The 15,222-nt window shown below is 38.4% G+C and overlaps 1 protein-coding gene across 1 annotated transcript in view; it reads right to left on the bottom strand.

Moving 5' to 3' along the window:
• Window positions 1-2,958: 2,958 nt before the first annotated feature.
• The window catches only part of arhgap20b (Rho GTPase activating protein 20b), a 46,718-nt gene continuing 34,454 nt past the window's right edge, over window positions 2,959-15,222 (bottom strand). The window contains exons 14-16 of the mRNA XM_079606835.1: window positions 13,269-13,458; window positions 7,884-7,998; window positions 2,959-5,774 (exon numbers count right to left, since the gene is read on the bottom strand). Of these exons, the coding sequence (XP_079462961.1) occupies window positions 3,916-5,774; window positions 7,884-7,998; window positions 13,269-13,458 (2,164 nt within the window). The 3' untranslated portion in view covers window positions 2,959-3,915. The remainder of the gene's footprint in view (window positions 5,775-7,883; window positions 7,999-13,268; window positions 13,459-15,222) is intronic.

Here is a 15,222-nt window from a genome sequence, read left to right as displayed (position 1 = left end):
AAAGTCATACGGGGTTGGAATGACATGAGGGTGAGTAAATAAATGAATTTGTGTGTGTGTGTGTGTGTGTGTGTGAACTATCCCTTTAAATATTCTAGCATGAAAAGATGCCAAATTATCAAGAAATATTTTTCATAAATAGTTTCTTTTCTGCAATAAAATGTTTTAAACCAAACAGGTTCTTGTGAATATTAATTTGAACTTTTAGTATTACTTTTCCTCCAGCAAAAGGAAACAACAACACAAATATCCTAATTATTAGAAATAATTTAGATCTTTTGTGGTATTAGTTGGTTTGTCCCACTTTAAAACATTTCATACACTTGGATAAAAATAAAAAATCTGTAAATTATCAAAAGAAAGTTGCAAGTATTAATAAGTTGATACCCATGTAAACTGTCAATATCCTAATTAGATCTTTATTTCCATCATATTAGGCATGAAGAAAACATTTTCTTGCCATTGTGTAAATAATTCACACTCACAGCTACGGACGATTGCAGTGCTACCCACTGAGCCACTGTGCACAAAAACAAACATGACTCTGAACCATATGATTATTTAAAACATCACCACTAATGTCTTTCACTGGATCTACACAATGCACAATAACACCTAAACACATCCCACTCCCTTGTTCCTCCTTATTGTTCATATAATATACTTATCACAGCATCTTACGCTGATCGGCTTCAATGGGTTATACCTATTTTTGCTGTCTTCACATACAGTAGGTCAATTCTCCGAGCATGATCATCATCAGATGATTTTCTGTTTCTACATTAATGTTGTGGTTCATGCATTCAAAACCAAATTCTTTCTCTGTTTTTATACGGTACTCTTTTCTTATGTCTTAATTATCTGTCACAATCTTATCCTTTCTTTGTATGTGCCACATGGACACTGCGCTCCCCATACTAGACCACTACAGCCAAAATGTTGTTTTGACTAAACTTGTCCATTAGTTACTCTGTTACACAGCCATTAAAAAATGCTTTGAGAATTGCCAGATCCTGGCTCAGACAAACAGTGTAGGCAGCCACTTAGCAGCATTCCCAGGTGGCACATGTCTATGGAAACAGATTTCATTTTCAGAGCAGCCCCGCCACAGACCTACAAATTATCTTAAATTTTGTATACAGTTGATTGATAAAGAACATGAATCAGGGCAACAACTCACTGCGTGATGTAGCCTATATAATGCAGTTATAATGGCCTTAAATTTCAAGATATCAGGGCAACTGCCAACTATTCTCGAACTGCCTGTTTTTGTTTACTTTTCATGAACTTTCTATTTGTTTCTATTAGTCAACTGTTTTAATTTGCTACTATACTCCTCGTTTGTTACTATGGTTTCTGATTAATGAGTCATCACCTGTCGTTTGAGTTCATCACCACGTGTATTTACATTTCTACTTTTCATTTTGTCTGTTTATGTATGTGTGGAACATGCTTTTACGCTGCCTTCCAGCATTGAAGTTTTATTAAAGAACGATTTTGTTTATTGAAACCTGTTTGAACATTTTTCATCATCTTCATCTGGACAGATCATGACAGAATACCAGACCACAAAAGAATGGAGACTGCCTCCATAATTGTAGCGACAATGGGAAATTTCCGTATCTTTGAATTATCTGAGCATCTGCCATTGGGCCGTCTGTAGTGACATCACGCTCATGGAGGGGTTCTGGGTCGGACTTGATGACAAGAGCCAGGTGGTGATGCCGAGAGGAAACTCCTGCTGGACCCTGGCTGAGTATATCAACATTTGCCTTATGGGTGGAAGGATCTTCTTTTACAGTGAGCGAGGTAGCTGAGGATCCCACTGCCAGCATCCAACCCCATTTCCCATCCATCATGACCCCCAGAGCCAGACCCAGCACCCACTGTGAAGATGGAGCCAGAGCCCACCACAGAACGAGAGACTAGTCTCTCCCCTGTGAAGGATCCCTTTACCACTCAACAGATAAAGCGTTGTCGGGATAATTCCGGTTTTGCATATCTACCCCGAAGTGATAAAATTCTGTATAAAAATTTTAAGGCCAGACAAGTAGTTTGTTAAGGCTTGGTTGGTAGGGAATTACAAACCTGGCACATATATTCAAATGCGCATAACTATAGAATTTATTCTTAATGCGCACGTGAGCGCCATCAGTGTTTCTCACAGGTTCGCGTTTAAAGTCTGTGAGAGAACGATATCTTACAGACTTTACGGTCAAATCTCGGTCTTAGCGGCCTCTAATTTAATAACTAATGATCGTTGCGACGGAAGTGAATCAATTAAAACTAACTTTAGCTGGAAAATATATTTATTCAAAAACCGCTATAAAGCCAAAACAATCTGTTACCTTAAATAATCCGTTTATCACTGTAAAGCCGCTTTGAAAACAATCTACATTGTTAAAAGCACTATATAAATGAAGATGACTTGACTTGACTTGATATTACATCTGAGCCAGTGGGAGTGACAGTGGAGCTGGAGGAGAATGATTGGCTTACAAACTGGAGTTCAGAGGTAATGCTTCCCACCCTGATTCCCACCCATGTACCTCTACTGGCATTTGAAATTCCACCAATCAATGAATCATCATTTTCATTGCTGGAATCCCCATCTAGCACAATATTGTCTTCGCTGCTACCATCCCTGTGTGTTTCAATGAAGCCAGCCACTTCTTCAGGCCCACCGCCGATGGCTCCGCCATGCAACCTGGATCCACCTTGGGACCTTGAGTTACTATCTCCAGCGTGGCATAGGGATTCCCTGGCTCCACCTCGTCCGTCTGAGCCCACAACTCCACCTTGGTCCGTCCGTCGTCCCGTCGGCTTCACAGGGCTCCCGTATCCCACTGGTTCCACCTGGGTCATTCATCGCCACAGACTTCCAGCCTGTCTACTGCCCTCCAGCCCTCCGGCTCCTCCATTCCTCAGGCTTCACCGGGGTACTTGCTCACACCGTCTACTCATCCATGGATTCTACCACCATCCACTCCTCCATGGACGCTTCCATAGTCTACTCCACCCTCGTCCATCTGTCTGACATCTCTGCCTGTATCAGGCCTTCATCATGTCCTCATCCACCTCCAGAGCCCCCTCCCCTCCCCCCCGCAATCGAACTGTTATGGCGCAAAGTTATGTCACAAAATTCATATTTTAGATAAGACAAAAGTCATGTATACAATTTTCGCAATTAATCTCATGATTTCTGACCAGAATTTATAAAGCATATAACAAGTAAAACTGAACAGTAATAATGTCAAATTCAGTTAATATGTTTAAAAATGATTTAATTCATATTTTAAAGGGACAATTCACCCAAAAATGAAAATTGTCATCTTTTCCTCATCCTTACGCTGTGCCAAACTTGAATAATTTTAGAACACAAAAGATATTTTGAGAAATTACTCAGCTGACTTTAACTAAATATTAAGTCTTTCTCATAAATCATTCCTTCTATACAGTACATTTTTGTCTTATGTTGGATAAAATATTAGACTTAACATTGTTAAAAATGGAAATCATATTAGTTTACTTTGGTTTAAGCTCTGGTCTATTTTGTTTTCAGTTTTGTGATGTTAATGTTTTTATGTTCATTTGAAAAAAAAAAAAACTATAACCAGAGCAATGTGAGTTTTCCATTCACACAACTGCATCACTCCCGTCTCTGTGTGCGGTCTCTGCAGAAGCCTTTGAAATGGCACACCCCGCAGAGCAATCCCTGTGGAAGTGCATTTTCATTTTATGCCTTTTAGCCAAACACATAAATACACACAAAACACGTACTCCTGCTGCACCGCATAAAATCACCGCAAAAAAAACTCTATACCGAACCTCGTTCTTACGGAAAAAAAAAACACTGAGATCAAATGCTGCATTCACTCCATCTCAAAATAATATTACATAGCCAGAAGGATTCAATTATGGTAAGGGCTTGTTCTGTGCCAACCCTCTGCTGCCAGGGAGCTTGATACAGATTGTGTGGCGAAAAGTTCCTGAGGATTTGCTAGTGGGTTTCGGATAGGCCACGCTCTGATTAGCATTGCTGTGAATAAGCTTTATACTTCGGTTAACATTATAACCACCCCTAATGCTAACAGCGGGGCTAGCGGGTTCAGTAATACAGCCAGGGCTGTGCAGATCATCAACAGTGCTCATGCTATGACTAATACATTTGACGCTCTGAATGGTATTCTCTGCTGGGTAACTGCTTACTCCGTTTCTAATATCAGTTGCAACAATGCTAACATTAGCTTCATCACACAAACCTGCATCTGTCACACCAGCATCATCAGGGGGAGTACAATGTGTCCTCACCTGGACTGACGTTTGCTGTGGCGGTGGTGTAGAAAGTAACACTAGCGGAACATTATGACCGTAAAACAGTGTCTGTGGGATATGTACCTGAACAGATTCTCGCACTTTTCCCTGCTTTTCTACACTGAATCCTGGCTCAACTTTCTGCCCTGTTTCAATTGGCATGCTTGCAGTTTGATCTGTGACTTTAGAATGTTTTAGCATCACTCTTCCAGCAAAAGGAAAGACTGTAATTTTCATTCTGCTCACTTTCTGCCTACCTGAGGCATGCATGTTTGAGCAATCTTTTTTTTCTCGCTCCAGCTGGTGCTGACTTACAGAGTTTTCTCCATTAGTACTGGATTGCTTTTGTGTTGTTGTGGGTGTGTGTGTTAGTGTTTGAGTCACCTGGGATTCCTGTATATCATTGCCAACCTGATTCGTCAGTGGGACTCTGCATACACTGCAGGGATTCAGTGAAATCGCTTGCGAGTTTATATCAAGATTGGGCTCTATCTGGTGTGCGGCAGAGGGTTGTAATGGATTCACACTAAACTCCACGCTGCATATAGACACAGATTGTCTTGTTGCACCTTTAACCTCATGAACATCACCAAAGGCCTCACAGCTCATGGCATCCTCACCCTCGGGTCTTTGTCCATCTTTCACTACTTTCTCTCCATAACAGTCATAAAAAGATGCTTCAAATTCACTCTCTTTCTCATTTTCAGTCTCTTGATCTCTCTCTCTCCAAACGTCCTCTTCCTCTTCGTAAGTAAAAGTACTTGTCCACCGCTTTCTGCACATTTCAGGTGTGAGAGGCTGCAGTCTCGCAGCAGCTCCGAAAAGAAAAGGCCGGGACTGTGTATCTTGAGGGCTGGGGATTGGATCGGCAGAGCTAAGGGACAACGTACTATCCAATGAGCTGAGGGAAGAAGTGGTTGTAGATGACAGACTCGACATGCTGGCTAATCTCTGCGCAGGATGACGAAAGCGCGTGGGGATTTGTGGCGACTTCCAAAAAGTGTAACGTCGTCGCCTGGTACCCATTCCAGAATTGTGTGATTGTTGTTCTGGGCTCAGCCCCATGGAGCCTTGTGACTGCTCATTTCTGCTGTCTATTACAGCGGCATCATAGCTGGATTGGCGGATAACAGGGGTATGAGTCGGTGCCGGCGTTTGGGGTGTGGAAAAATACATGGAAGGCTCAGAGAGGCATCGATCGCGTGATTGGCTGAGATCCCCATCTCCCAGCATACTCACAGAAGCACTGGAACGGGATGAAATAGAATCCAGTGTTCCACAGCTGTAGGCGCCTTCTGTCGACGGCATATCAGTTTGAAAGGGCCGGGGTCTCTTCTTCTCTTTCAGGGAAAGAGCCGCCAAAGGGAGGTAAAGTGGATGAACTTCAGGCAATTGGGAAGAAACGGTGAGGTCTTGATCTGTGTCCTCTGAAGAGGAGTGCTGAAGAAGAAATGAAGCATCTAGAGAAGAGAAAGAATTGTAAAATATTTCAAATGTATTGCAGTTTTGTCATTTTAACATACACAATAAAAAGTAATAGGTGAGAGTAATTTTTTTTTTTTAAACAACTATACATACAGTACTGCCATAACAAAAATGTATTATATTCCCTTACCCACCTAATGAATCTAATACAATATATATTAATAACATAGTATTTCACATTTCTGCCCAAACCATGGTAAATACAGTCAGTCTTACTACAGTAGATTCATGCTAAATGTTCGTAAAGGTGGTGATTTGGAGATTTAAAAGTATTCCAACTTTGTTAATGGCACAATGTTTCTCCTGTATTCCTCATAAATCTTGTTGGGAATGTTACGGCCGTTACACAAAACTATAGTTTAATAATTAACTTAGACCGTTATGCAAGCGCGTTTGGCCAATTCACCGAAAAGAAAGAATCGACTCAAAAAAGGATTGATTCATGAATGATTGGAATCGCTGGTTCAGTCGACAGAAATACGGGATGCACAGAGCCGTACAGCTGCAGGCGCCACTGTGGCGCCACATATCAATTTAGCCGTACCGTCAGGAAAATAGGGGGAGGGGTGGCCCTTGGGCCGGATGGAGATGATTCATGAACCGGATTTGGCTTGCGGGCCGCCAATTGAATAGCCCTGGAGTTTCTGTGCCTTTAACCTGTATATTACTAATTCTTAGATGAAAACCTACTCCACAGGGCAAACATTCACCTTTCATCTGGAGAGTGACCAAACTGCCAAAGCCAATCCAGAATGGCTCTGAAAGAATATTAAATGTTCCTAAGAGCTCCAAAGCACAAACATGAAACCCACTAAAAATATCTGCTGAGATCAGAAAACCACAGGGTATGTTGTAGGTATGTATACAGTGAAAAGCATGGATATTTCCTGTATGTATACCCCGATGAACGACATTTGCTGAAATGTGCATCCTTACAGTATTCAGCAGAGCTCACTATAGGGCTATGATATCCCATAACACAAAGAGTATTGATCTTCCATTTCATTCAAAATGAACAAGAAGCAATATACTGTAAAGTGCAATCTCAAATATACTTCATGGCATTTGATTGGTTCACCAAAACTAGGATACTTTCATACAAAAGAGTGACATATCACAACAATGTCGGATCTGGATGATGCAGAACTACTGTGATCAATCATACTTCACACCGAGACTGTACAGCATCACTTCAGTGCAATCCAGGAACACGAAGTGGCTCCTCAAAGTAATAATTCACCCAACACAAAAGAAGATAGGCTTTGTAGATATATATATTTTTTGCTCCAAGCAATGAAAGTCAGTGGAGTCAAATGTTGTTTTCCACCCGTTTGATTGCATTGTATGGGCAAAAACATCCATCCATTTTCAAACTTTATCCTCTGCACAGGGTTGTGTGAGTGGGCAAAAATACTTCAAAATAGGTTCTCATTAAATCAGAGCAAAGAATGCAAAAGAAGTGCTGCTTCAGGGTGTAAAATTTCGGTGCTCTTTGGTTGTATGGGATACAGAATCTAATAACTTAGGAACTCCAAGGCACTCGAAATAAGTAGAAAAAAGTTAAAAAGCCTTTATTTCATTGATGGCTTAAACATTAAAATTGGTGACAGATCCACCTACGCGTTGCGGCTTTACATGCCTTCGTCAGGGTGTTCATCTAAGTTATTAGCTTTTCATTAAATGTTTGGAATGACATGAGGGTAAATTATGACAGATTATAAAAATAAATTGTGAACTAGCTACTTTAAAAGGTCAAAAGACAGAGTGATGGAGCCAATCAGTATATGGGGATAATTAGGAGGTCATGATGTACACTGCCCAATGGGCAAATTTGGCCAGGATGCTGGGTTTAAACCCCTACTCTTTTTTCCGAAGGACATCCTGGGATTTTTAATGACCACAGAGAGTCAGGACCTCAGGACCTAAATGAATTTGCCACATATTGCAAACATATTCAAAATTGGAGGCAGTTTAAATGTGTGTGGGAGTACTGTAAAACTGCACTGTCAAAAAGGCTAATTGTTTAAGTACCTCAATAGGCTTCTGATATTAATGAGGTCCAAAGGGCATAACGACACAATTACCTGTGTAGTCATGTGTTTCCTGCTCTGAATTCATCTGCCTGGTGAACAGACTGTCCAGATCATCTCCAAATATGGCAGGCGTGTTTTCTATCAGGTACTGTATTAGCATGGCGACCTGAATGACAGATGAAAAAACACAAAACATCATCAATATGGAAAACAGATACAGCTGGCCTGCAAACATAAACGTCCACTATGGCAGCACATATATCAGAGACTGAAGCACTGTACAAACCAGCTCCAGAAGTTTGTGTTGTACATTCATCGGAGCATGTAAGTGCGTCTGTGGTAAGACACATTTGGTATGCTATGACTACCACCTTGTTTCTGTCCAAGTTCTAAAGTGTTTAGACATTAGTTTAGAGTTTTCATAGCACAGACCGTACGTGACGCGCCAGTGTGTGTGTGTGTGTGTGTGTGTGTGTGTGTGTGTGTGTGTGAGCGTGTGTCTGGCATCTGCATAGAGATCCTCACTTCTCTCATAGAAAAAAGCCAATGAATCTTTTACTCCTACTCATTTCAAACACAAACCAGGCCAAAGAAATGGAAAATTAAAATGCATGCAGAGGGAATGAAATGCTGTAGCATTGCAGAATTTCCATAGCAAAATAACAGTATTTAATAGACACCAGGGTTCAGTAGTTGGCAGAAAATGAATAACTATCCACTGATTGACTCATGCTGTTCTCTTCCTAAAGCAATTGCTTGAGTTAATAAATGCAAACGCATCATTGAACATAGTCCTGGACATGGCAAACTGTTCTATCCACATTAACAAGTAGGTATTGTCTCAAATAGGCTGCTCTCATTCAGCATATTTGTCTGTGTATTAATTGGTATCCATAATTGGGATGGGAAGCTGCACTGAATAAATGAGCTGTTGCCTTTGGATGTTAAGAAACAAAATAATCTGCTGTGTCAGACATCCAACTGCTCATTTTAGATCCCTCCATGATTCATCACCATGAAATAAAAACGGACAAATTATTTTTAAGGAACATTGCAGTGTTTATTCTAAAAGTATTGTGTGCCTGATCTTTAATCAAATACATTAAAGGGATAGTTCACCCAAAAATAAAAATGATGTCATCAATTACTCACCCTCAAGCCTGTATGGATTTCTTTCTTCTGCTGAACACAAAAGAAGATATTTTGAAGAAAATGGGTAACCAAACAATTGACTTTCATAGTATGATGAAAAACTATGGAAGTCAATGGGGCCCATCAACTGTTGGTTACTGGCATTATTATTTTGTGTTCAGCAGAAGAAAGAAATTCATACAGACTTGGAACAACTTGAGGGTGAGTAAATGATGAGAGAATTTTAATTTTTGGGTGAACCATCCTTTTAACTTTAACATCTCTTCTCTGATGTCGTGTGCATCAGCATGAGAGCCGGACAATAATCGTTCCCTTAGCAAAACACCAAACACAAAATCGAGGACAAAATTGAATCCGCCCTATAAATTTTTCAGGAAAGAGTTTCACTCGGATATAGTATATGTCAAAATGGGGGAGAAAAGGAGATTGCAGTTTCCGTTCCATGCCGACTTTAAATATTTCATAAACATTTTCTCTGTATTACTAACCGTTCCAGCCATCATTGAAATAGGTTCAGTATGAATTTAAGATTACAGCAGTGGTTATTCACACTGTAATTCATCCCTGTGCCCAAGTATTCAAAAATCATTAAGTCTAATGGAAGTATGGTTGAAAGTATTACACACTGCATCTTTCTGAAGGCCACAGAAGTTGCGATGGTTCTTTTTAATTGTTAAAGCTATAGGTGTCAGCTTACCTATAGTTCTTACACTTTCATGGTGGAAATGTTTGTTCTTTGTCAAACAACAGAAATATATTACACTGCACAGGCGCATACCTAAAGAATCACCAAGAAGTTACTTGACTGGTGTATACCATAAATGTATGTGGATTTAGCCAACGTTAAGTTTCTTTAGACAGTTCTAATCTTTAAACTATCACACAAAGATTATCATCTGGTTTATTTACAGATGCAGTTTGCATACTTCTCAGAGTGAAACACAGAGGTTTACAGAGAGTCTTACAGTGGATTAGATAGTTGTGATCTCATCTCCACTGGATCAGATAGGTCTAAAATCGTTCCTTACATATTATTCACATGAATTAAGAATTTTAAATTAGTTTAAAAAAAATAAAGCTTAATAAAACATTTTGTATAAATCTTAATGGAACAAGGGAATTGACCATTTCAGTTTATGTGATTCGTATTCATAAATTAAACAAATTAAAATATGTTTTAAATTTATGGATATGAATTACAAACTGAAATGGTCCATTGCCTTGTTTTATATATACTAAATGTTTTATTAAGCTCTAGTTTCTTTTACTCATTTGAAATTCTTAATTCTTAATTCATAATATGAATAATATATAAGGAATATTAAATTCAATTAGATGGAATTTTACTATTCAATATAAATTTGTAAATCTTAAAAACAGGCTTAAATAATGCTCCAGCATGAATGGCCAGAATTCAAAAATGGCATATAAACTTCTCCAACCCCCTGATGGGTAGTCAATGTGGTATGAATTATGCAGAAGGTATGGATTCAGAGCATGTGCATTTATAAACCCTGCCTCATACGTGAAACTTTTTGGAGTCAGATCATTGGTCTCATATTTTGTGCCTGTCATATCCCAGTAAATATGTTTCTATGGAAACCAGTTTCTAATAATTGGCATCTTTAGGTAGCCAGGCAACAATTGCATTATGCTTTTCTCAACAAAATGGAATTTCATGCCCTTCAAATGCCCAGCATGGTTCTCATATCAATGGAAGAAAAGAATGTTCATGACTCATAATATATTATTACTTCTGTTCATATTTATCTTCCTCTTCTTATCATGTGGCTATAATGTCAATCATTTGCTCAGCCATGAGAAAATTTAGCTCTGCTTAATCTCCCACTCTATTTTCAATCTCTGAGTAAATCACACAGACACGACCACCTCAAGTATTTTTTTGGCTTCTTATACTTTAGGCTATTATTGCGGGGCCGCAGCGCTAGTAGTACTCCATTCTCCATTCATGTCACCCAGTCACAGCTGACTTTTCTCTATCAATAAATATCTCAGATCTAAGGCTATTACTTCAGTCAAGCTTTTAATAAAACAATAAAATAAAATAACCCACAACCTAACCAACCCCTCCCTTAATCTACAGCTCAAACTATGGTGCTCGATCTTTATAACTGCTCAATTAATACACAGCCAACTGGGTGTATTTTAATATAATAATAAAAAATATATATATTTCTTTTCTTTTTTAAATTTCAAAAATGTTTTAAAAGCTTTCATTATAAAACGAAATAATAAAAATCTAATAATATACTTATATGTAGCTGTAATGTACAGCTCCATGGTGGCTATACATTCAAATGCACACTTTTCCTGGAAAGTTAAGGCATACAGATATTTTACTGATGTATGATTATCAGATTATCATAATTTCAAAAATCACTACATACACTGCACAGCAGCGAGTGAGAGTATGTCAACTGGCCCGTTAGTCTGAAGTGAATGACTCAACAACAGCTGTCATATGAAGCAATAGAATATTAGTCAGGAGAATCTGGATTTGTTTTTCAATTACTGTACATGCTCCTAAATTTTATTGGCCCTGAATATGAAAATCTGTATAACATGGAATCTCCTTTGACATGCAAAAAATCTCTGTTTCAGCACTCTTGGATTTGAAACCCAGTTCATAGTAAGACAAAAAGTATGGATTCATTCCTTTTTTTTTTTTACAGTGTTACATGGAAGTTGATACTTATTTTTCCAAGCAGTGCCACGTGTATGTCTTATTTTGCATAGTATTTGAAACAAACCTAAGATTTATAAATCTCTTGTTGTGTTGCAACACATATTGTGCCACCAGTATTCGTGCCAACAATATAGTGACGTTGGTCCCTGGCGATTCGAGCTCTCAATGATTTCCCTGCTTGCATTTGTGTCAACATCCTGTTGATAAGAGAGATCCCTTTGGTGACATCAGGAAATCTGATTTTGCTGCTGTAAACTGCAGAGGTTAATAAGAACAACTCAACGACTAAGTCAGCAGCCATCAGATGCATCATTTGCATGACTCATTTGCAGCTTTAGGCTAATAATAGTCACGTAATTATTAACTGTGCACATACTAGTTGGACCGGGTTGTTGCACCCTTTAGCACCCTTACCAGAAGGTGCTTGTGCTTATTTAAAATTCAAGCGATTTAGCTAATGTAATAGCTCATGGATTTTTCTCCAGCATGACAACCTGTGGTGATAGTGGTTTTAAAGTGGTCTTCCCAAGAGCAATGAGGGTGAACTGTTTAAGCGGCATGACAGCAGTGCTTAGCAAGCTGGCATACAAATTAGGATCTACTGCCCTGGGGCACAAAATTCACTTCTTTGTTCAAATCTGACCTAGATTTAAACCAATAACTTTCCGATACTGGACTGGAACTGCTTCTATTCCTGAACAAGTGAAAGTGTGTGAGTGTACTTCATGAATTAATACATGTACAATAAAACTATTTTGCTTGTAACTCAGACTGAGTGATTATATTGTCTGTGGGTAGTTGTGACAGTGGTGTCCTCCGGTGTAACATGATATACTTCTAAAGCTGTTTCAGAGAACAGTTTTCTAATGATCTAATTAGTCAAGTGGGCACTAGCTATATTAAGAATGCCTCTCTTGTATGTTCATTACCTGCTAAATGTCACAGTGATCAAGGTATTTTGTTTTGTTTCAGGATTGATTCTCTTGTATAGCTTCTTAGTTCTTGTTGCTAATTCTTGTCATATCTTTGTTCACTGTGTGATGACGGGAATCCAATACTATTTCCTTTACATAAACTGTGGGCTTAAAAAATCAGGGATTTAAAATGTCAATTAAACCAGAAGGTTATGAGACTAAATTATCTGTTTTAAATGATCTATTCTATTCCTAAATGATCTATCTCTAAATAAACTATTTTAAATCTGTTTAAAAAATAACTCTTATTTTGACCTAAAATGAATAAGAAATATTTCTGATTCGGTCACTCATCACTCATCACAAGTACTTTGTTTAACCCAAGCTGCTCTTTGGATCATTCTCAAATAATGCCAGAGAATATGATCATGATTTATAATAATATAATTTGTGATGACAAAGAATTTTCACCACAGACAATAATATTGCAAGTCTGCATTTGATTTATAATAATATTATTAATTTAGAATTTGTATAAAGTTTCACTATAGATATCAGTTTTTTGAACCCCACTGTGTGTATATAAATAAACAGTTTATGGACACGTTATTTACTATCACAGTGTGAAGAAGTGAGAAAGTACACACATTTTTACTGGCTTACCTGCAACACACTCTGTCCCTCTTTCTCAGGGCTGATTTGGGAAGACCTCCAGAGCATGTTGGGTGCAATGCAAAGGGCCAAGTTTGTTGCTGTCATCTGATTCACCTCTGAGAGAGTGTGTATCTTGTGTAGCACTCCAAATAAGTGGCACAGCAAGGTAACATTCTCCTCTGGCAACTGTGCAAGCAAACTAGACACAAAGACAACACAGCTTGAACAATGACAGACAAATGCAACCAGATAACAGAAGCATAAAAATAAATACTCAAATAATCTTTCCAACAAATTACTATGTGCAGAAATTTGTCAGCCCTCTCACATACATATGGAAATGTATTCACACACGGACGCACACGCACACGCACACGCACACACACACACACACACACACACACACACACACACACACACACACACACACACACACACACACACACACACACACACACACACACACACACGGAGAGAGAGATAAAACATGCAGGTGAGCATAAACTAGTGAATATGAATATCAATGTGTAAGCAATTTCCAAGCAATAAGCAATTGGATTGGAATTTGAACTTTTCAAATGGTGGATCAAAAAAAGAAAGAAAAAGAAAATATTATCATTACTTTGCCTGTAGCAAACTGATTGAGTGGCACTTTAACAACAACATGAGTTTCTATGATGAATATCTATTGAGAAGAATATTTTGAACAAACTGGTGGAGAGGATTTTTTGTTCAATCCTCTGAGGCAAGTCAGATGCAAATTATAGCGATCAGGGTTATTTTACAGAAGTTTTACCATCACCAAACCAAAGGAATTTCAATACAAAATAAATCAAGCGTCAGTTCTGGCAGGTCACGTTAGTCAAGCTCGCATCAGCTGACTCTCAGCTGATCCACATAGGAATACGACGCCTATCACTGTATACATATATAAGCTCCTTCAGTATCAGCAGCTATCACGTTTCCCAGGAGCTAATTGCCCTCCTCCATCCCCAGCTCCTCCTCTCATCCAGTCAGGATTTGGTATTCTGATTCCTCTTGAATCAAAATAAATTCTCAAATTGTTGTACAAAAATGTAAATGAATGATATCTGCAATACATTCATGTTGGCTCTGTTCTGTTTACACTAAGGGGGGTTATTGCTGCTCTTATCCATGCTAGGCTGCATGGATGCGCAGAGAGTTCTTGCCCTTAACAGAACCATACCGCCAATCCAAACTGTTTGCTAATTGTCAATCATATTTGACCATAGTGGTCATAGTGGAATGTTTTCACTGTTATACGGTAAGTGGCGCTATTACGCGTCTTCTGAAAGAGTATTGAATCACCTGATCAAAACACTTGTGAAAATGAAGGAGAAACAAGCTATAAAAGCATTGCTTATGCATATGTTGTAGTCTTTGACAAAAACATTTTTTTTTTTTAATGAAACTTACCCACATTCAAGTGTTGACAAAAGAAGAATGCAGGAAGCTATAGTAAACTGTTTTTTGTTTAGTTAAAGCAGAGGCTCTGTTCTTGCTTTTGATAGGTTCAGATATTCATACATTGATAGTATGGGGGCCAGCCAGGAACGTTTTGTAAAAATTATCAAAAATGCTTAGGCTGGCTGACAACTTTAAATATTTAAAGTTATAATAAAAAAAAAGTTTTATAAAAAAAAAAAAAACACTGGCGGGAAAATAGTTAATTTGTTTATGCTTATTCATGCTCTGTCACCATGTACAGGCAGCTTTACAATGTGATCTATATTTTTACGAAATAATTTATTCAAACATAATAAGTTTAAATAAGAGTTCATTCCAGGTTACATTATTTTCTATTGTCTAGAAGAGTACAGGCTAGAACAGGGAGGGATTTTTTTTTAATAGAGTTCACATTAGTCAGTATTCAAATGTTTCTGAGAAATAACATACCAATTATAAATCTCCCAGCTGAGCATTCATGCTGCTGGTCTCCCGA

This window comes from Phoxinus phoxinus (assembly GCF_949152265.1).
Source record: "Phoxinus phoxinus genome assembly, chromosome: 3".
In the NCBI taxonomy this organism is placed as follows: domain Eukaryota; kingdom Metazoa; phylum Chordata; class Actinopteri; order Cypriniformes; family Leuciscidae; genus Phoxinus; species Phoxinus phoxinus.
The sequence above is the reverse complement of the archived record's forward strand: the minus strand, read 5'-3'. Positions and strand labels throughout refer to the sequence as shown.